This window comes from Malaclemys terrapin, chromosome 7, assembly GCF_027887155.1.
Source record: "Malaclemys terrapin pileata isolate rMalTer1 chromosome 7, rMalTer1.hap1, whole genome shotgun sequence".
In the NCBI taxonomy this organism is placed as follows: Eukaryota; Metazoa; Chordata; order Testudines; family Emydidae; genus Malaclemys; species Malaclemys terrapin.
This window is the reverse complement of record NC_071511.1, coordinates 123,513,930-123,536,742: the sequence shown is the minus strand read 5'-3', so window position 1 is coordinate 123,536,742 and position 22,813 is coordinate 123,513,930. Positions and strand designations below refer to the sequence as shown.

The following is a 22,813-nucleotide window of genomic DNA, read 5'->3' as shown; positions in this document are numbered from 1 at the left end:
CACATGTGTAACCCTTAATGACCTGTTTTCTCTATCACTCCACTTCCTTTGCTTTAAGTTGTACCTTAGAAAGGAGTTGACTAAGACCAACATGTTAAGATATGTAAAATACAAAGTGGTCTTGAGAAGGTAGATCAGGAGTGTCTGTTCTCACTGTCTTCTGTCACAAGAACAAGGGGACACTCAATTTAATTCAAAAGCTCTGAAAGAAAACACTTTTTTACACGACGTGATTAAACTGTGGAACTCGTTTCCACAGTAGGTCATGGGAGCCAAAAACTTAACAGATGATTAGATATTTACAGTAGAACCTCAGAGCTATGAGCACCCCGGGTGGTTGTTTGTAACTCTGAAGAAAACTATGGTTGTTCTTTCAAAGTTTGCAACTGAACATTGACTTAATAGAGCTTTGAAACTTTACTGTGCAGAAGAAAAATGCTGCTTTTAACCATTTTAATTTAAATGAAACAGGTACAGAAACGGTTTCCTTATCTGGTCAAACCTTTTTTTAAACTTTCCATTTATTTTTTTAGAAGTTTACATTTAACACAGTACTGTACTGTATTTGTTCTTTTTTTGTCTCTGCTGCTGCCTGATTGCATACTTCTGGTTTCAAATGAGGTGTGTGGTTGACCAGTCAGTTCACAACATGGGTGTCCATAACTCTGAGGTTCTACTCTATATGGATCTCAAGAATATCCAGAATTGTTATAATTAATGATGACAAAAAATTTGGAAGAGATATTAAACTTTGTGCTTCAGGTGTTAGGACAAGTTCTATGTGGCAGACTGATCATCCCGTGTCTGCCCACAACTCTAGTGATTCTTATGTCTTCCTCTGAAGCATCTGGTTCTGACCACTGCCTGGGACGGGATGCGGGACTAGATGGAGCTTGGGTCTGACCCAGTCTGACAATCTCTGGGCTTGTCTTCACTACCGAACTACATCGGCGCAGCATGTAGTGCGTCTCCTATGTTGACAGGAGAGTGCTCTCCCATCAATGCAATTACTCCACCTCAACGAGACGCAGAAGCTCTGTTGGTGGGAGAGCTTTAAGTTGATGTAACTTATGTTGCTGAAGGGGGTGGTTTTTTCACACCCTTGAGCAATGTTAGGTTCATCGACTTAAGCGGTAGTGTAGACAAGCCCTCTGTATTCCGTTTGGAAGGTGGAACATATAGCTTCCTTCATGGTTGCTCCGTAGAAGGTTCTGTAGGACACCTACTACAAGAGTGTGACAGGTTTCTTTAGTCTGGGAAGCTCATGTCCCCATCAGTCATTCCTCCTCCCAGCACTGACAGTAGTCCCGTTCCTAGGTCTTTGCTGCTTTCCACTGACCTTTTAAGAGGGCTGCTTCTAATTGCAGCATGTCAGCAGTGGCTTGGTAACTCGCAGAGTGCTGATAGTGATTTGTGGCCTGAGTCTGGGTGGTAAAAGGTGCTGAGTTTTTCTTGACTTTTAGTGGTTTATTTTTCAGTCTCATTAGACACGGTAAATCTGTGGCTTGTTGAGATCCACCGAGTGCTAATTTTTCTTTGTTCCAGGCCCTGAGTGAGGGGATGCTGCTGCTCGGCTGCGTGAAGGAGTCTAACGACTTCGAGTTAGTGGTCAGTTTGCCTAATGGACTCACTGGATTTGTGCAAGTGACGCACATTTGCGATGCCTACAGCAAAATGCTGAATGAGCAAGTGGCCACGGAAGAGCTCCTGGAGGTGAGGGGAGTCCTGAGGGATGGTGTGTGTCCTGGGACTGGGTAAAATAAACGGGGTCTTGCAAGCAGAGGCCCAGCGGGAGAACCCAATTTCCACTGGTGTACAGGAGATTCTGATCCCTTCCCTGTCCTGCTCGCTTGCTTACCTGGCCAACAGGGCCTGTGAATGCTAAAGGCAGCATGTTCAATGCACTGCTCAATGATAGTCATCACTGTATACCCCTCCCTACTTAAAGAGTTCCCACAGCTACTATATGTAGCGGGGGGGGGGGCTTGAAGGATGAAGCTGGGGATGTGTTTGGGAGAATCTTCTACTTTCCAGCAGGGATTCAGAGGACTCTGTCCTCTTCCCCAGCCCCTATGCAGCCCCCCAAAAGATGGCTTCTGTGATGTTCTGTGCAGTGTATTACCAGCTCATGCTATGGCAGATAGGTATTGAAGGTAATAAGGCTGCTTGGAAGAGACAATGTAATTCCCTGATTACCCGGATGTTCCAAAGAAAGGAAGGGAGATCGTCCATTACCCTTCGTGCACATTTATATTTCCCCTTCCCACCATCGTCCGTGCCTGTTTAAAACTGAATTTTGGGACTTGCAAGATGCTGATGTCCCCTTGCTCTTTTCTCACCTTTTACCTCTTTGCTAATGGGAGACCTGAGACTGGGACCATAATCAGCTCTGGCGATGCATCTTAATCCTGACCTGTTGCACCTCCTGCTGTTCAGCCTGGCAGCTGTGTTGAATCCTTTGACCTCCACCTTGTAACATTACATACATCCTTTTGTGTGTCCATGTCCGTCCGTCCCCCGCCTCTGAGTCAGGCTTGAGACTCCAGGCTGGGGCACAAGCCCACTGTACCCAGGGGCCCCAGTCTTTGTGGCATTTAGCTGCTGCTGAGAATAGAGCTTTCCTCTTGGGTTTGGATTTCAAAAGCCTCTTCAGTGACAAGTTCTGGTCCCCTGCATTATTTAATGTTAATGATTTTACGGTTTTTCGTGATCGCCTTTAACTGTCTTGCTGTTTAGGATTTGAACTCGTTGTCAGACCTGTACCCCCCTGGAATGCTGGTCAGATGCACCGTGACCAGCGTGGGGAAAACCATGGATGGAAACCAGAGTGTCAAGCTGTCAATTAACCCCAAAGATGTCAACAAGGCTCTGAACACCACGGCTCTTAGATCAGGCATGGTAGGTGTTCTGGGTGCACCGCAGCCTCCCTGCACTTTGGAGATCGCTTCCCCTTTGCCCCCACGTCTCCTTGCGTGAATTCAGATTTGTCACTACATGCAATTAAAGCATCTGTGCCTTTCCTGGTGTAATTCCTCTTGGTAGGAAGTGTGGTGTAGTGGGTAGAGCGCAGGCCTGAGCTGTGACCCCTGAGATCTATTCTTCTGCCACTGGCTTGTTGGCTTTTGGGCAAGTTACTTAACTTCTGCTGCCTCCGCTTCTCCATCTGTAAAATGGGGATAATACTTACCTGACCACCTCACAGAGGTGTTGTGAGCTTAGTTAATTATTCTCTTGCACCCAGTTTCACCAGCAGTTGTGGGTGCCTGTTGTTTTTCAATGTACTGATGTTACCAGAGCTTCAGGAAGCCAAGAATCCCCTAGATACATGCCTTGGTTGGACAAGAGGACAGCTGAGACCACATTGCCAAAGGAGCCAAGGTCTAATGTGTCCAAAGCAGTGGGAGGAATTCCAGCACTCTGACCCCAGGAGAGAAGGCAATCTGAGTGCGAGGAACCTGCTGACAGAATTGTTCTCCTTGCTGATCTAACCGTTCCTTTATATTGTTGAATTGTAATGTTTCCCTCCCCGCAGTTGCTCTCTGGCTTGGTATCTAGTGTGGAAGATCACGGCTACCTCATAGATATTGGAGTCAGTGGTGCTAAGGCATTTCTGCCTCGTCAGAAGTCCCAGAGTTATATCAAATCAGCCAACAAAGGTAAGCCATCCAGCAGGAACTAAAGCTGGAGATGGAGAACTGGCTGGCTCAGAGGAGCAGGGTGGGACTGGAGCATTTCACCTCTACCTTCCTGACTCAAACTTAGGCCTGGTCCCCACTAAGTCCCTACTTCGGACTAAGGTACGCAAATTCAGCTACGTTAATAACGTAGCTGAATTCGAAGTACCTTAGTCCGAACTTACCGCGGTCCAGACGCGGCAGGAAGGCTCCCCCGTCGATGCCGCGTACTCCTCTCGGCGAGCTGGAGTACCGGCGCCGACTGCGAGCACTTCCGGGATCGATTTATCGCGTCTTAACCAGACGCGATAAATCGATCCCAGAACATCGATTGCGTGCCGCCGGACCCTCCGGTAAGTGAAGACAAGGCCTTAGCTGAGGTCAGGAGCGATCAGAATTCTCTGCCGACGTACAGTTGTGCACAGGCCATTGAACAATGAACTGTTGGCTGTCGGTCCATTTCCTGATCGCCTGGTGTCCTTCTTGTAAACACCTCCATCCTAACTGGCACTAGTCATTCCGCGTGTTGGACGCTATTGCAGAGAGGCCCAGGTTCAAATGGAGATGGGCACTACCTCTCCCCTTTCATTTCCCCCACCCTGAGAAGTAGTCGCTCTGGGTCCTGGTAGAGGCACGTTGGCAGGATGGTGTAGGAGAAGCGTGTGCTGCTGCCGCCCATGCTTTGCCTGTCCTGAGGATTGATTGGTCTCCAGGATTGTCTAGACAGCCCCTTCCCATAGCACTAAATCCACACCCATCTGAAATCAACCAACCAAGTGGCAGTTTCCTGGTTAAAGGCATGTGCTCCAGAGCTGTATTGGTAAAAGTCCCTAATCGCACTAGAACGGAAAAGCTCTGAGAAAGCAGCAGAGAAAGGTGCTTTGGTCAGAGGGCTCAGGCTGGTATGATCTGGTAGCTACAGGAAATAGATTTGTGGCCTGTCATCCAGAAAGGTCATGGGTAAAAGGGAATTGGTCTCTGCACCCTAGATCTGGTGCCAGGAGGCGGGAGGAGCTTGCATTGCTTCTCCCTGTGATGCATGTGTTCTCCGGATGAGCATGGAAAAAGTCATTCTCATCCCCATTTAATTGTATTACATTAGCGCCCAGAGGCCTGTTCGGACCTGAGCCTGGTTGTGCTAGGCACTACAAACACAACAGTAGGCAGGGTCCTTACTGCAAAGAGCTAACAGTCTAAGAAAACAAGCAATATACAGAGGGTGAGGCCTGGGGAGAAAATTGGATAAGTTCAGGCTTTATACACATATATATACTTACTATTTTTAAAAAACTGCTTTGTAATTGCATAAATAAAGCATTGCATTTCCCTGGCTGCCAGCCATTTAAACGCCGACTGATTTTCTGATAGGTGTTGCAGCAGAAGTGGATCTAGAACAGAGATTTTGAAAGAGCAGAGAGTAGTGACCTCATAGCTCCTTTCAGGGAGGCAGTTCCATGCACAGGCGGGCCTGGACAAGTATGGCTGAAACTGGCATTGAGGGCAGCTTAGCAGGGTCGGGCACTGTGATAAGAGTGGCTCAGGAGGGAGGGTCTGGAAAAGAGGCTTGAATTTGGCTGGAGAGAGGGAGCTAGCAAAGGGTTTCCGAAGGGGAAGCAGGGGAATGTGACAGACAGGAAGATGATGAGGGGTTTTTGGTATGTGTCCTGTCTTCGTAGGGGCTGAGCTGAAAATAGGCCAGTACCTGAACTGTCTCATTGAAGAAGTGAAAAACAACGGAAGAATTGTCCGTCTGTCCATCACTCAGTCGGAGGTTGCTGCGGCCATTGCAACAGAAGAACAGAACTGGGCGCTCGGTAACTTACTGCCAGGGCTGCTGGTGAAAGCCCAGGTGCAGAAGGTAAAACTCAGCTTTCTCTGAAGGATTGTTGAGGTGGAGTTATGATCGCGGCTGTGATGGACATCTTCCTATGTATTCTGCCCCAGCAAAACTGAGCTGGAACTCAATGAATTTACAAATCCAGATAAGTTGTTTCTGCCTGCCAGCACCACCCGCTCAATCTCCGAAATGGAGCGCTGATCTGTGCCCAGTCACCAGGCGTAAAGACGCCAATATCTGTGCTTGGCTGGCGGTGGTGCAGTGCGAGGCAGAGTCCAATCCAGTTTGCTCGTCTCTTGCTCTTGTAGCTCTGTGGAAGAGCAGTTACTCTGTAGGAGTAAAATCTTCCGTTGTGTCAGGCAATGAGCACATCTGGCTCAAAAAGCACAAGGGCAGTAACTAGGCGCTGTTGTTCTGTAACAACACTAAGGTGTCTAAAAGCCCCAAGTATAAATGTAAGTGGCAACTTGCTGGCAGGATGAGTAAAGCATTAACCTTTCAACTCTCCTTGCTGGGCATCCTCTGGACCTTTCTGTTGTGGCTGTGGAAACAGGAGAAACTTTCCTCCTTTTCATATGAACATTTCCATACGTTCATTCAGAAGGTGAATTAGGGAAAACGTGAACGGTGGCACTCTCCCCAGCTTCGCCCACTTGACACCACTTTCAGTACATTGTGCAGATCTTTGATGGTCCTTCTCCTTTGATCATTGGTGAAATAGCTGGCACTGAAAGTTTCAGCATTAAACTTCGAAGTTAACAGCCAGTCATGTGACTGGATGCAGCTGACACTGCTGAATTCCTGTTTCTGGCTGCCTACAGACTCAGGCAGACTTCACTGTATTTGTTTACACTGGGTTCTTTTTTTTTTTTTTTTTTTTTTGCAACCACAGGGGCTGGGATCTTAGTGGTTGGTTTGTTTTTAAATGGAAAATTGGGATTTGGGAGTGCAAGATGCGAAAAACACCTGCTTGCAAACCAGCGCAGTTTGATTCTGGACTTGAGATCAAATGTACAATTAGAAAACTTAAAAGTATTCTTTTCTAGTAAAGGCAAAAAGCCAACTCTTGGGCAATTAACCTGTCCTTTTCGGCGTGTGTATTATTAAGCACTGACAAGATGGTTATTAGTGGAGGAAGTAAAGTGCCGTCCGCATCTTGATCTGGATGAGAACTTTTAACACAGATTTAGAGTCATAGAGTTTAAGGTCAGGAGGGAACCATCAGATCCTCTAGTCTGACCTCCTGTATATCACAGATCACCAACACCACCCAGCCGCCCCCAAGCCAAGCAAACAACCAGAATTAGGCAAAGGTGTTACAGCCCTCGGGACACTCCACTGTTGTGTGTCACAGGCAGAAAACAGGAGGGACTGAATGCACCGATGCCCACGGCCCCTGCCATGGTAGGGCATTGATTTAGTGATTTAATTTTATGCCCTACAGAAGAATTTCTCTTTCTTGGTTTAGGTGACCCCTTATGGCATCACTCTGAGTTTCCTCTCCTCCTTCACTGGGATCGTGGACTTCATGCACCTGGATCCGAAGAAAGCGGGGAGTTATTCACAAAGTCAGACGGTGAGTGGACGCTGAAGCGGCTGGAGGAACCAGAAAGCTGCTTAGCCTGTATGTCTCCTTTCCTTCTCTAACCATTTTCTGGTAAAGGTTTTTTTCTGTGGAATCGGCGGTGTCAGCAATTTTGTTGGCACAGACCTTCTTTCTACACCCCCAGTAAGGAGAAGGGAAGCAGCCTATGTCCTTGAGTTTGAACGTAGCCGCTGGAGAGTCCTGGGGAAGGTGCCCCTTTACAGTTTTGGCAGCTGAGAGGATGGGGAATGGCTTGTGGCGGGGGCTGATTGCCCGCAGTCACTCTCCCCTCCCCTTGTCCGCACCAAACTAGCTCACACCATTTAATCGGATAACTAAAGAAAAAATGCCCAGCCCATAAAGACATTGGAGCTGAATGATAACCCCGCACGTTCCATTGTCCTTGCTCTACCTCGGCAAAGCCTCCGTGAAGAGATCAGGAGCCAGGTGTGTGTGATGTGAGAGTGCAGGGTTGAAAATGGCTCTCGGCTCTTCTGGTTGCCAGCTCGTCTTACCATCCTGCTGTCCTCTCTCCCCTGCAACAGGTGAAGGCCTGCATCCTCTCTGTCCAGCCCACCTCCAAAGCAGTACGTCTCACGCTGCGGCAGGTCTTCCTTCAGCCTGGCAGCGTGCTTGGCCAGCTCGCCAGCAGTCGGATTGGCATGGTGGTGGAAGAGTCAGTGGTGAAGAGCTTCCATGCAAAGACTGGTGCCATCTTTGAACTGGACGACGGCACGCTGGCTTTTGCACGTGTAAGTAATAAATGCCCCCGTGGCCGGGTTATAATGTGGGTGGGGTTGCCACAAGCTGGCGTGAAATCGCCAACCAAACCAGCGACGTCTAGGGAATGGTATTTTAAAACGTAAGTGGAAACAGTTGTAAATAATGGTTGTGCCGCAGCATTTGCAACCCGAACGTTGCACTGTGTTGCTAGTGCATGAGAACCAGGAAGTGAAACTGAGTATGCTCTATATTCTACTAGAATTCTTTGAGGGGGCCAACAAGTATATGGACAAGGCAGATCCAGTGGATATAATGTATTTAGATTTTCAGAAAGCCTTTGACAAGGTCCCTCACCAAAGGCTCTTAAGCAAAGTAAGCTGTCATGGGATAAGAGGGAAGGTCCTCTCATGGATTGGTAACTGGTTAAAAGATAGGAAACAAAGGGTAGGAATAAATGGTCAGTTTTCAGAATGGAGAGAAGTAAATAGTGGTGTCTCCCAGGAGTCTGTTCTGGGACCAGTGCTATTCAATATATTCATAAATGATCTGGAAAAAGAGGTAACCAGTGAGGTGGCAAAATTTGCAGATGATACAAAATTGCTTAAGATAGGTAAGTCCCAGGCAGACTGCAAAGAGGTATAAAAGGATCTCTCAAAACTGGGTGACTGGGCAACAAAATGGCAGATGAAATTCAGTATTGATAAATGCAAAGTAATGCACATTGGAAAAACATAATTTCAGCTGTACATATACAACGATGGGGTCTAAATTAACTGTTATCACTCAAAAAAGAGATCTTGGAGTCATTGTGGAGAGTTCTCTGAAAGCCTCCGCTCAATGTGCAGCAGCAGTCAAAAAAGCAAACAGAATGTTGGGAATCATTAAAAGAGGGATAGATAATAAGACAGAAAATATCCTATTGTCTCTATATCCATGGTACGCTCATATATTGAATACTGTGTGCAGTTGTGGTCGCCCTATCTCAAAAAAGATGTATTGGAATTGGAAAAGGTTCAGAAAAGGGCAACAAAAATGATTAGGGGTATGGAACGGCTTCCATATGAGGAGAGATTAATAAGACTGGGACTTTTCAGCTTGGAAAAGAGACTAAGGGGAGATATGATTGAGGTCTATACAATCATGACGGGTGTGGAGAAAGTAAATAAGGAAGGCCTGTGAGGGGTTGAGCATCCTTCACCCCAGTGGAGGGCACTTGGTAACTTGCAGGACTGGGCTCGAAATCCTTCGGGAAGCCCCTGGTCTTGCAGTGACTGGAACCCCCTAGGAGCTCAGGGTGGCCCTTAGAAATGAGGTTAATGTACAGTGTGCCCAGCCTTCATAAAGTACCAGGCTGGCCTCGCGCTCAGGTCAAGCCCTGGCCTGGTGGCCTCTTCCTCTTTCTCATGCTCTTAATGGTCTTCAAAAAATTATGCTAGGGGAATGTTGCCTCTCAGTGTATATACACAGTAAAATACAACGCCATCTGCCTGGCAACTATCATACAAGCTGCTCCCCAAAATAATGGGTTTGTCCGCGTCTTCCTTCCCGTCCTCCCAACTAATACTTCCAGAGGGATGTAAGCATTGCGTCTCACCTGGGTGAAAACACCCACGTGAAACTTGCTGAGTCTTACTAGTCTGTTTTCTCCTCTTCAAGTCAGTCTAGGTTTCGTTCTCCCAAGTCAATAGCATCTCTATTTCCAAGTGGTGATAAATCGCCCTTTGTTTTTTGTAGCTGAAGCATCTTTCAGACACCAAAAAATCCTTCAAACCTGGGGCATTTAAGGTGGGCAGCAAGCACAGATGTCGAATCATTGACTACAGCCTTATGGATGAGCTGGCCCTGTTGTCTTTGAAGCAGTAAGTTTCCCGTGCCATTCCAGAATTGTTTGGGGGGGCTACGGGGAGAGAAGGGGCTGATAACAATTGGAAAATATTGTGCTGCTTTGTTTGGCTGGAACCCGCCCATTGGGGTTTCCACTCGTTCTCTGTCTGTGGCACTCATCTGATGCCCATTACTGGATATCTGAGAGTCACAACCTTGAACACATTTCTCCTCCCAATAATCCCTGTGGGGCGGGGGCAGGCTCTTCTCCCCATTGCACAGATGGGAACTGGGGTCCAGAGGGACTAAGTGACTTGCCCAAGGTCACACAGGTTGCGACAGAGCAGGTATCAGGCTTGCACTCTAACCACTGGGCCATCCTTCCTGTCTAGTAAAGGTATTGCCCTCTGAGAGGCGTGGGTTCCCTGCATGCACAGTTTTGGCTTCTGGCCATCATCCTTTGTGTCATAAACTGGGACAGAGCTTAGTCGAGTGGCTAGGCCCAGACCACCTTAACGGAGGGAAGGTCACCATGACTCTGACACAGGCCTGTGGAGGGACAGAGCACTGACGTGATAAATAGGGGCCGGGCGGATTCTGTCAGACCCCAGAGGACAGGGAAGGGGAGGGGTTGTCTTGTCCTTACCACCTCTGGGTTTTCACTCACGTTAAAGATGACTCACACCACAACCCTTGCTGTATCTTCTCCTAGTCGAATTATTGCTGCTCCGTTTCTGAGATACCAAGACATCTGTCCCGGGCACGTGGTGGAGGTAAGATCCCGAGAGAACGTTGCACGTTTGGCATTGTAGAGTGTTGGTACTTGCTGCCGTGCCTTAGGTGATGCGTATTTTCCCTGCCTAGTTAATGCCAGTTCACACCTATTTGTTTCAGACCAGTGCTGGAAAGGGAGAATGCAAATACAGCACCAGCAAAAATAACTTGCAAATTCTCCTGACTGTAGTTATCTAACTGAGCGACACTTCAGTCCAGGTGTTTGTCTGCGTTGCCTTGGTGAGGGTAGAATGATCTTTCTAAAGCCTTGTATATCCAATCGTATGTTGGAGATGTATATAGGGTCAGATCCAGGTCTCTTTGACGTCAGTGGGAATTTTACCATGGACTTCAGCAGAACCAGCGTGTGGCCCATGGAGAGCACAGCACTGGCAATGTGGGTGCAAGAAGCAGCGTAGCTTCCCTTATGTAAAGCTGTTGTCCTGCATGTGGTTAATACATTAGATAGATATTTGGGGGGCGGTGTGTGTTTATATTTTTGGGGTCATGGGTAGGCTATTGCCCATGTACAGTAACTGCTCAGTTAACGTTGTAGTTATGTTCCCGAAAAATGCGACTTTAAGTGAAATGATGTTAAGCGAATCCAAATTCCCCATAAGGATTAATGTAAATGGGGGGGTTAGGTTCCAGGGAAATTTTTTTTCACCAGACAAAAGACTATATATATATATAGTGTGTGTAGTTTTAAACAAACAATGTATTACTGTACACAGCGATGATGATTGTGAAGCTTGGTTGAGGTGGTAAAGTCAGAGGGTGGAAGAGGGTGGGATATTTCCCAGGGAATGCCTTACTGCTAAATGATGAACTAGCACTTGGCTAAGCCCTCAAGGGTTAACAATTGTTAATGTAGCCTCACACTCTACAAGGCAGCATGAATGGAGAGAGGGGAGACAGCATGGCAGAGAGAGACAGACACACTGTGTGTGTGTGTGTGTGTGTGTGAGAGATGCACATTGCCCCTTTAAGTACTCTGACCCCACTCTAAGTACATTGCCCTTTTAAGTAGATCAGCAAGTTGAGACAGCAGCTGCTACCAGCAAGCTCCCTCTGTCCAGAGCCCTTTTGTGTCCCCCCCTCCCCCGCTCTGTGGAGATGGGGTAAGTGGGGGGGCAGGAGCAGGGGGGAAGGGGACACCCTGACATTAGTGCCCCGCCCCCCCAGCACAGCAAGCAGGAGGCTCCCGGGAGCAGCTCCAAGGCAAAGGGCAGGAGCAGCACATGGCAGTGGGGGGAGGGACAGCTGAACTGCTGGCAATCGATAGCCTGCTGGGCGGCTGTGCATAGGGAACTTAGGGGAGCGGGGAGCTGATTGGGGGGGAGGGGGTCTCCTGGCCCACCCTTGTTCCAAGCCCCCACCAACTAGCTCCAACGGGCTGCTCTTTCTGCAAGCAGTGGACAAAGCAGGCGGCTGCCAAACGACGTTATAAGGGAGCATTGCGCAACTTTAAACGAGCATGTTCTCTAATTGATCAGCAACGTAACAACGTTAACTGGGACAACTTTAAGTGAGGCGCTACTGTACACCCCAACCTACACTGAAAACTACCAATCCTGCTCTCTTCTCCGGACTCTAGGGCAAAGTGTTGGCTCTCAAACCCTTCGGGATGCAGGTGAAGGTGACGGATCACATCAGGGGGCTGGTGCCTCGCCTACACCTGGCGGACGTGCTCCTGAAACAACCTGAGAAAAAGTACAGCGTGGGAGGCGAAGTAAAGTGCCGGGTAAGATCCCCCTGCCAGGGGCCTGTCTTAAGTTGTACTCTTCCACCAGAGCGATGCCTGAGCATTTCGAGACCAATCTGATTTCCACTGAGAGCGGGTGACTCTCTGATGCGCTTATTGTTTGTTTATAATGAGTCCTGGGGCGTGAGGTCGCTGGTATTTCGGAAAGAGGAGCTACTTCCTTTTCTCAGTTGCCCCGCCCTATTGGCCACTGGACCGAGTGTTGGGCGTTGTGACTCACTGTGTGGCCTGACCAAATTACGGCCACACTTTCAAGCCTCCGCTCCTTTGGATGGTCTCGGGGTGTTTGGTGCCCCGCTACAAACAGCTGGGGTCTGATTTTTGAGAGCTACTGAGCACCCACATGAAGGGATGGGAGCTGCAGATACCCAGCAGCTCTGAAAGTCAGGCCCTAGGAGGCTCAGGTTGTGCTCCTGATTAGTGGCTGCTTGAAAATGTTTAGGCCTTAACTTGTCAGCACCATTTTACAGAGAGGAATCTAGTGAGACTTGGTCTCTCTTGTTAAAATGCTCTGAGAGCCTTGGATGAAGTGAGCACGGTACGTGCTAGATGTAATCACTTAACTTCCCAAAACCTCGACAGTATTTAACGACTTCAGAGGCTGTGACCATTTAAAATCCTTAGGGTGATTCCTTGTAGGAATCTGCATATTGAATAGGAAACTTCTGCATTTCCCTGCGCTGCTTCTCAGAAGAAATGATGTCATTTCTCGGGCAGTGACATATTGAAATAGATTCTGTCTTCTCTGAAGAGAAGCTCGGATTTTATGGGCTTTACTCCCACCCACTTCCATGCACGCATTTAATGCACCTTCCTAGTTTTCCGCTAGACTTACTGATACTGACAGACTATCCTGCATCTCATTTGGGGGCCAGTGTTGCTCCTGTTCTAGCCTGATGGCCTTTGAATAGAGAGAATTCAATCCAAGGGAAAACCACCATGAATTTGGCCACCAAGTCATTTGACACCTTCTGCTTTAGCAGGATTAGCTTCGGAGACATTGTCAGCATTAATGTTTGTAAAGCCCTTTGCCTTTCCTCCGAGGATTTCAAAGCGCTGTTGCGTCTGGATGTCTGAAGCTAGTGCAAACTTGTAGACATATGTGGGATTCTTGTACGTAGTGAATATGAATCAAGGATTTGGTGCCTTTTCCCTGATTGAAAAGCGTCTCTGTAGTCACTCTAACCTCTCCTCCCCCTGCTCTCCTAGGTGTTAATATCCAATCCTGAAGAAAAGAAGCTGATCCTAACTCTGAAGAAAACTCTGGTCATGTCGAAATTTCCAGTCCTCACGAGTTACGAGGCTGCAAAGCCCGGCTTGATCGCTCACGGCTTCATTGTGTGCGCTAGGGAATTCGGCTGCATTGTGAAGTTCTACAATGACGTTAAAGGTCTGGTTCCCAAGAATGAGCTGAGCTCAGAGCCCATACCTTCCCCAGAGAAAGTCTTCTACAAAGGCCAGGTAACTAATATACACACACCCATTGATAAATGCAACGGAGGCAGTTGTGACATCGCACTGACGGATAAGGAAGAGGCTGCAGGCTGGTTGGTTGTGGATGGGAGGTTCATGTGGGAATTCAATGCACCTAGAGAGTTGTAAAGGGATATTGGCAAGGCCGGCACACCTCAAATGAGATCTGCCTGGAGCTGTGGTTTGCAGTGCAGGAGGTGTTGGGCCCTCTGCTGTGCTAGGGTTAGACAGGCTATCGAAAAGTCTAGCCTGCTACAAGGAATCACCGACGTGCCATTGGCTTTGAGTCCCTGAAGTGGGCGAATCCTTGAGAGTCGCGTGACACTGTCACGCCACTGCATAGTTGTCAGGACAATCGGATAACAGGAGGAAGGGGCTCCTGAGGGGAGACGAGGCCACTCGTTCTAGGATAGAGTCCCAATCCCCTGCCCTGTTGCATCCCCTTAACTCTTAGGAGCTGGATGTCCATAAAGCGTGAAACACCTACAAACTCACCTGTGTCCTAAGGCTTAAACGACTCAAATCGGAGACCTTTACTGGAAACTCTTCCTGTCTTGGGAAATCATTTAACAGGCACGGACAACACAGGAAGGAATAGAAAGGATCTGGGATTCTGAAAACACTCCTGTGGAGCAGTTGATTCCTCTTTCCTGTATGCGATTAAACGGGCTGGGCTGTAAGAGACTCCTTCCCCTCAAGACCTTTGCAGAGCTGCGTTCTTGTACATTTCCAGGCCTTGCCTGCTTCTGAGAGTGCTGCAGGCACAGAGCTGTGTCATGTGGTCTGCAGAGCTGGGGTGGCAAAGAAACCTAGCGGGAGGTGGAGGGGCTGGGGTCCATGCTGCAGCCTTTGTTTTCAGAAGAATGAAAGCTTTTATTTTCAGGATCAAGAGAACAATCTTTTAAGTCTGTATTTTAAAAATCTGACCCTCGCTATGCCTGGCAACTTTACCAATATCCAAGCACTTTTAATTCCAGTCTGTACTCTGGGCCGTCTCCGTGAGGTGTGTGACCTGCTCCGTGTCACATTCGTTTGTTTTTAATGCTGGACTCTATAGCAGCTGCAGAAAGGGTAGGATGGTCTGGTGGTGGGAGTCGGGAGACTTGGGTTCTATTCCCAGCTCTGTCTTGGGCAAGTCATTTTAACGACTCCGTGCCTCAGTTTCCCACCTGTGAAGTGAGGATTACACTTGCCTCACACCGGTTTTGCGAATCTGAATTCACTCATGTTTGTAAGATGCCCTGATAGCCTTGGGTGTGAGGGGAAGAGTTGCTGAGTATTTATTTCGCTGCCTTATGCACTGTACTGCTGTACGCTGGATATAAGGGTGGAGGGGTGGAGCTACAGAAAACGCACTAAGTAAAGTCTTTTTTTTGTTTTAATCTCTTTACAATAGGTTGTCAAAGTCATAGTCTTAAAATGTGAGCCTGAGCAGGAGAAGTTGCTGCTGTCATTCAAGTTGATGAGCAGACCTGTCTCTGAGGACAGAGGAGAACAAATTCTGAAGAAGAATCGGGAAGTGACTTATGAAACTGGACAGGTATTGATTGTAAATGCCCCCCCTGCCCTTCCTGTTCCCTCCCCCTCCTGTCTGGTTACTAAGGAAAGGATTCAATGCAACTTTGAATTATTTTACTTCTAAAACCTGTCTAAAGGGTCTCACTAGATGGTGACAGTGACAGCTGGGTTTTGTATTGTATCTTTCGTACAAGTGTCATCCACAAATAAGTTTTTAGAGTAAAGTAAATGAGACCGTGACTCAAACAGGAGTGTATGTTAGAGAAAATACTTATGTGAATACATTGAAATGGTCAGTCACAAGGCACTTAAAAAGACAGGGCGAGGTGCGAGACAGGGAGGAAAGAGAGGTGAAAAGAGGCCAGTAGATGCAGAAAGGCTGTTTTGGACAGCAGGCAAATGAGGAACTAGCATCATTGCATCTCCTATTGTGAGCCTGGCATCACGTTAGGATGCTAGGGAGGGTCTGATGCGCTTTAGAAGAGGGAGGACAAAAGAGCCCCATGAGATTATCCCAAGAGTAGAATGTTAACTTCAGTAGCTCCTCTACATAGATTATATGGTCAGAGGGGACCCCTGTGATCATCTAGTCTGACCTCCTCTATAACACAGGTCATAGGTCTTCCCTGAAGTAATTCCTGTTGGATATGGTGGTCACATCCATTTCTCAAACTGTCATGCTGCAGTGTGCTAACAGCTGCCATGTTTTGCTTCAGAGGTAGCTGCATTTCAGTGTTAGGTAAATATTTGCCATAAAGACAATAGTTTTTAAGTGCTTCAGTATCCCTTTGGAATAAAAGACACTACCGACACATAAATACAAGTTTTACTACTGCAAGCACGGGGATGTTCTGTTTTGTTTAAATGATCTCCTCCCCATCTCCCATCTGATCAAATGAATTTTCCAGACTTTGACTTCTGTGATTTGTTGAGATTGTTTTATATTAAATGTGTCAGATGCTTCTGAGGTTCTCTGCTATTGGAATGAGACAGTTCCTTGTTCGTAGCTGGAGGGACCTCAGAGCTGTTTACAGTCTCACGTTACATGTCTCCTGTTCTCTGCTCAGATGGTTGATGTGAAAATCCTGAAGAAGAAAGATAATGGCCTGGAGGTTTCCATCTTGTCAGACAATGTTTCCGCCCACCTTCCCACAATGCACCTGTCTGACCACGTGGTTAACTGTAAACTCCTGTACCATTGGCTCCAAGAGGGTGACATCCTCCACAGGGTTATGTGCCTAAGTGACAAGGGAGGACACATTGTATCCTTTGATTCTTCATTCATGAAGGCTTTGGCCATTAAACACACACCTTGATGGAACAATCTATTTAAAATATAGACTGTACACAAGGAAGAGGAATAACATTAGTTTAAGGTGTGGGGCTGGTTCCATCCTCAGGAACCAAGGATGGTTTGAAGGGCTGGTATCTTGCGAATCACCCACCCTTGAATTGAATCTTGTATGCTTCTGGGAATCCCATCAGCGATAAGATGTGTTTCTAGCCCTAGTAGATTGTGAGGTATCAGGCTTTAAAATCACAACATTCTGATTACTGACTTTTTTTCCCCAGCTCGTATGCATAAATATCAATTATGACGTGGCTTTAGTAAACAGCTAGCACTGAAAACCAGCTAGTTGTACGGATTGTAATCAGGGAATTCCAGCTTCCAAATGGGGTAATGCATTAATCTCCAACTGTCGCAATTTGTGAGAGATTGTCTGCTAAAATTATTGGTGGAGGGAAAGCAAGGTGGTAATTGGAACACTGTGATTTTAAGATCCTGTATTGTACAACTTGCAATGGCTCTGGTGATACCAAGGGATTTAGTAGGTTCCTGAGCTTGTTTCCTCTCCCCTCTTCCCCTGATTAGAAGGCCCTGTTCCTTGACTAGTTGTTCAGACACTGTGCAGAAAGCCTGCAGTGATCTCTGCAGTACAGGAGGAGCAAGTGGTGAGGAGCTTCTCTGAAATCCAACCTGGGATGCAGCTGGCTGGTTACGTGAGGAACATTATGTCCTATGGCGTGTTTGTGGAGTTCCCATTTGGTCTAGCTGGACTAGCCCCGAAAGCGGTAAGCTGGGTGTGACTTTCCCTCTTAAAGCACCATGTTTGCAGGCCCAAGAAATGTGGCTCTAAGCAGGACTGGAGGGCAGATAGACTGCAGCTCTCCTGCACTCACGCTGCCCCGCCCACTGGGAGTAAAAACTGCTGCTGGGGTTGTATTTATAGAGTTCTAGGTGTCTCCGTGATATGGGAGGGAAGGGGCAGGAAAGAGCATGAAGGCAAATGGACATGCTACAAGCGCTGAAAAGAGCCCTATTTCCTAATCGCGCCACGTGTCCCCCGCCACCTGTCTGCTGGCATATCTGGGACTGCAATGCAAAAAGCAACACTGCTACAGTGGGGTAGCTAGCACCCCATGGAGGAGATTGGGAATTGCGACTCCTCGGTTCTATTCTCAGGCCTGCCACTGGGCTGCTCTGTGACCTTGTGCCAGTCACTTAACCTCTCTGCCTAGGGAATAATACCTGCCAACATCAGAGAGGGGTTGAAGCTTAATTGATGTTTGTAAAAATACGCTCATGAAAGGTGCTATAGTTTAATAGGATTGCTAAGCAGCTGCCTCTGCTGACCTTTTCCAAACAGGCCATGAGTGACAAGTTTGTGACGGACACCAAAGACCATTTTGTGGTAGGACAGACGGTGGTCGCCAACGTGACGAGCATGGACGAGGAGAAGCAGCGTATCCTCTTGTGTCTGAAGCTGTCCGAGGTCAGCTCGGAAGACCCCGTCGCTGAGAGCTTCTCCTTACTGAACCAGTGCTTTGAGGAGATGAAGGAGGTCAGGGACATTATGAGCAGAAGAAGTAAGTTTGGGAACAGTGCTGCAAAAGCCATTCAGGTGATCACGTCATGACACTTAGCACTAGAAAAATAATGCAAGGCATAAACTGCCCCTTTGCCTTCCATATAAGAGAGAGATCAAAGCAAGCAATGGCTTAACTTGTGAGCCAGGTTTGTTAAGAGAGGAGGGTTTATAGAATGAATCCAGGCCTTGAAAGGCTACAAACAGGAACAAAACTTTCTGGAACTCTTGTCCGGAGTGGACACAACTAGCAAACCAAGAGCCAGGCTACGCTCCCATTGTAAGTCTGTGGGAGTTTTGCTGTTGATTTCAGTGGGAGCAGGTTGAGGGCCTGAGCGGTTAAGAACAGAGGGTTAAGAGCTATGATGTCATTAGTCTTATGCTGAAATAGAATAGAAAGAGCCCAGGAGACATAGTGGGACAAAACTTGGTGCCTGCTAGTTCCTGGGAGATGGGTGAAGAGCAGAATCCTCTGAGAAGGTCACTGGACCTTTCCATGCAGATCTGATTTATCCGATCAGTACTTGGATACTGTGGTCAAGGATACAGTAAGGAAAACCACATTTAAAAAAAAAAAAAAGGCAAAGTTGAAATCTACCTAACAGAGGGGAGGGGTTTGTGGTGAGCCAGCTTGTTCGTCTGCTGGGGAAAAGTATTTGCTGGCTGCCCCCCAGCCCAAGTAGACATGGAAAGTACTTCTATATCTCTGAATGGCTGCTGTGCAGTGTCTATGTGCATACCAACCACCTACCGCCCAGACCTGAATGCCCTGAGAACCCTGGTCACCTGTACGTAGATGCCTCACCGCATACAGACGCACATACCAAAAGCAGGAACATTTGTGAGGGTATGGAACTGTTTTGTTTAGAAAAGAGGCACTAAATACACTAATGCTTAGATACCAAGGTGATAGGCACCTTAGGAAATACAGATCTCACGTAGAGACTATAATAGACTGGAAATGCACAAAGAGGGCATTAGATGATCATTGGAAAAGACCTGAATTGGGCTGCGTTAATGCTATATGCCGTGCCTCCAGAAAAGCCTCGTTCAGTTATAGGTTAACGGTCCTGGGACAGTAAATATCTCTAGTGATGGGCAGTGTGGTTTTGAATTTTTAACTTTTCATAAGTGTTTCTATCGGGATTAAGTTTTAATACTATTTCTTTGTGTGTTGGGGGTCTAAACTATCTAATTCTATACCTTTTTAAAGAAGGGCATAAAAACTCATCCTAAGCAAAGGTGAATCCTGCTTCTTTGGTTCTGCAAAAGATACAGTGGAAATAAAATTAACTCTCTACCTTTTCCCATTCTGTCGGTTTAGATCATTCCAAGGTGGCCCAAAACCTCTGTGGATTGATGCCTGGGCAGAAACTTGAGCTGGTCGTTCAGGAAGTGAGGGGGGATGGCTCAGCATTCTTCAACGGCAGCTGTGTTGCTGGGCTGACCGTAACAGCCACTCGCTATCACGTTGGAGGTTAGGAATTTCTTTTCTGGTCTTATTTCTTTGTGTTTCATCGTCACTGGGTAGGATACACAATGCTCTCAAACTGCTTTGTCTGGAATGAAATCAATTGCTGATTAAACAGTGAGGGGTGTTACTTATTAGTGAGAATGGGATAGTGCAGGCGTGGGCTCCTGAGTTTCTATTTCTAGCTCTGCCACTGATCCAGAGCATAGTTTGGGGCAGGTTGATTAAACCTGTCTGGGACTCTGTTGTCCTTATCAGTAAAATGGGGATAGTGCTCCCCTCCCTCACAGGGTTTCTGTGAGGCTTAATTAGTCCATTGAGATCCTCAGATGAAAGGTGCTATAGAAGGATAACGTATTAATGAACAGTTTTTAGTTTTTTCCCTTCCTCCTCTGGGAGCTGGAATAGGCTCAGTTGCTGCATAATTTGTCTTTTGATTCAAGTAACTTTATTAAGCAAAACTGCAATTTCCAATACATTTTCATTCAAATAATAGCCCCGAAAAGTTTTTAAACAGAACTGAAAATTATCCTAGGCATTCAGAACTGGTTTTAACTTTGTTTTATCATTACTAACATATATGAAGTGTGTGTGCACATACACGCACGCACACCATATACAAAGTTTCCATTCAAGTATTAGCAAATTTTACTCAAGCCTGCATTTGTTGCCTTTTAATAGACCCATTTGTGTTTAGTTACAACCTTCTAATCTGGGTATACTTTTTTTTTTCAAATTCAAAATAATGATAACCATACATACAACGTGCAGTGTTACCTAGTGGAAGGAGGACTGGCCTGGGATTTGAGAGACCTGAGTTCTATTCCCAGCTATGCCTCTGGCCTGCTGGGTGACTTTGGACGAGTCACCTCCTTGCTCTGTGCCTCAGTTTTCCCCACTCTAAAATGGGGGTAATGGTACGGACCTCCTTTGTAAAGGACTTTGAAATCTCCTGATGAAAAGTTCTGTATACAAGCTAGGTATTATTATTATTTATTGTAAAATTGACTTGATCCTGCTGTAAGGTTGGCTGTCGTTTTTGTTTTTTTTCCAGTGAAAAGCTAACACTCCCCCCACATTAGTGGCATGGGGGGAAGTATGGATCGGTCCTTTTTTTAAACCTGAGCTACTGCACGTCTGGCTGCTAGTAGTAACCATATTATGTATGGGTCCTTCCGTGACTCCGTAACCTCCTCTGGACTGTGAAACAGTTTTACTATTAGCATGGTAGCATTAGTAGCTCAGACTGTCCTTGAGCATGCTGCCCCTCGGCTGTGTCACACACGAGGGCCATGACTGGTAGAAATCCTTTGGGGCTATCCGCAGTTAATCTTCTTGTTTTTATAGACAAGAGTTTGGTCGCTGGTCAAAAAGCCAGGGTCTTGGTTCTCCATGTTGACGCCCTCAAATCAGCGGTTCACGTCTCCCTTCGAGAAGAGCTGTTGAAACCAAAAGCCAAACGGGTACGTCTAGCTTGCGTTCTCTTATTCGGTCTCGTGTGCCAGGTATGCATTTACCTGGGTAATGGATTTTAAATAATGCTCAGGTGGGAAACGTTTCACACAAGTGGCAGTGGGCGGGGAGAAGGGGCAAGAATGTCTGAGCTTGGAATCCAAAGTTCCTGCAGATAAGTCACCATCCGTCTCTGTTTGACAGTTAACGGAAAACTCCCAGCACCCTGCGGTGGTGCAGCATGTAGCGGAAGAGTTTGCCATTGCCTCATTGGTGGAATCAGGTCAGCTGACTGCCATTCCTGTGGCCTCTCACTTCAATGACACCTTCCGTTTTGACTCGGAGAAGCTGAAGGTGGGACAGGCTGTCTCTGTAACCTTAAAAACCGTGCTGCCGGGTGACCATGGTGTCCTGTTAGCAGTGCAAGGCCCAGCAAAGAAAAGGGCTTTTATAAGGTCCCGGAAAGAGTCGGAGACAGTAGAGGAGGGCTTGGCTGCAGTGAAACACTCCCTGTGCTTCGGAGATGTGGTCAAGGGAACGGTGAAGTCCGTCAGACCTACCTACGTGACAGTTGCCATTGATGACAAGCTAACGGGCTCCATCCACACGTCCCAGATCCTGGATGAAGTCCCCATAGGCACCTTTCCAACCTCCAGGCTGAAAGCTGGGCAGAAGGTGACTGCCCGGGTCATTGGAGGCCGAGATGTGAAGACCCACAGGTAGAAAAAAAAACTTCTATGTCACTTCCAGGGGAAGCAGGCGGTGGAGTAGTAATTTAGTTCAGATTAACCAGGTCTCTTCCTCTGTGTCGTCCAGGCATTTCGTATTCCAGCTATGCCTGCTGGAGGTGATGAGGCCCTAAGGGAATCTTCCCCTATCATGTTCCATGCCCCGACTTGTGGGGGGTTCAGTACTGTGGTGGGCTAGCACATTATACTTGCATCACTGCAGATTGGCATTTTATCCCTGGCTTAGATCACAGGTAGCGAGTCTGGGGTCTGCCTTAGTCAAAGCTCCCGTTGACTTCCAATGGAGCAGAAGCTAGTCCCAAGTGAAAGTTAAGGGCCTGATTTCAGAGGTAACGAAACTTGCAACTCCAATCTAATTTCAGTGGAATTTAGGCACTTTATTCCCTTAGGTTCATCCAAAAACTCCGGTCTGAGTGCCTAGCACAGCTGGTCATCTCACAGATGATCGCGTTTCAGCATCCCAGTATGCGGAAGGAGGCTCCTCAAATGTAGGCCGAGAAAGAGGATAACTCTGCTTTGGGAGGCAGAGCTAATCTGCCCAGGGTTTGCTGCCAGGACTGGTCCGGCAGTGGCTCTGTTACAGAGCCAGCACCGGGGATGGTGCCTAGTAGTGTCTCATTTTGGAGTGGACAGGTGTGAGGAAAGGGCTGAGACCCAGAACTGGGAGGCTGTTAGTTTTAAGAGTGCTCGGGCTTGTGCTGGGCTGGTAACGGGCCGGGGAGAGAGACGGAATTGAATGGTTTCCTGTGTTGCAGGTATTTGCCCATCACCCATCCACACTTCACTCAGTCCGTTCCAGAGCTCAGCATTCGACCCAGGTAAGAGCCGCAGATTCTGTCCTAGCCTCCTGCCCACCTGGGTTAATGTTTGTAAAACGCCGTGAAGCTGGAAAGTGCCAAGTACCGAATTCCACCCTGTCAGCTGTTGCTGGGGAAGTGCTGGCCCTTTGGGGAAGGGAGAAGGGTGGCAGCATTTGGGATCCACAACCCCTGCGTGCCACAGAGCTCTGCTCTGCAGAGCCTCCCTTGCCCTGTAGCCTACGGAGGATACGAGGAGCAGGCCAGGAGCCAGGAATCCACGAGACAACAGGACACGAGCATA

General features: G+C 47.5%; 1 protein-coding gene across 4 annotated transcripts in view; it reads left to right on the top strand.

Moving 5' to 3' along the window:
* Positions 1–22,813, top strand: part of PDCD11 (programmed cell death 11) — a 45,818-nt gene that overhangs the window by 4,741 nt on the left and 18,264 nt on the right. For all 4 annotated transcript variants that reach the window (XM_054034441.1, XM_054034442.1, XM_054034443.1 and 1 more), the window contains exons 4-21: positions 1,546–1,713; positions 2,737–2,898; positions 3,533–3,656; positions 5,351–5,532; positions 6,980–7,087; positions 7,642–7,848; positions 9,554–9,678; positions 10,356–10,416; positions 12,015–12,161; positions 13,392–13,643; positions 15,052–15,195; positions 16,241–16,435; positions 17,076–17,246; positions 17,822–18,041; positions 19,365–19,517; positions 20,859–20,974; positions 21,168–21,682; positions 22,468–22,530. In XM_054034441.1, coding sequence (XP_053890416.1) covers positions 1,546–1,713; positions 2,737–2,898; positions 3,533–3,656; positions 5,351–5,532; positions 6,980–7,087; positions 7,642–7,848; positions 9,554–9,678; positions 10,356–10,416; positions 12,015–12,161; positions 13,392–13,643; positions 15,052–15,195; positions 16,241–16,435; positions 17,076–17,246; positions 17,822–18,041; positions 19,365–19,517; positions 20,859–20,974; positions 21,168–21,682; positions 22,468–22,530 — 3,113 coding nt within the window. The remainder of the gene's footprint in view (positions 1–1,545; positions 1,714–2,736; positions 2,899–3,532; positions 3,657–5,350; positions 5,533–6,979; positions 7,088–7,641; positions 7,849–9,553; positions 9,679–10,355; positions 10,417–12,014; positions 12,162–13,391; positions 13,644–15,051; positions 15,196–16,240; positions 16,436–17,075; positions 17,247–17,821; positions 18,042–19,364; positions 19,518–20,858; positions 20,975–21,167; positions 21,683–22,467; positions 22,531–22,813) is intronic.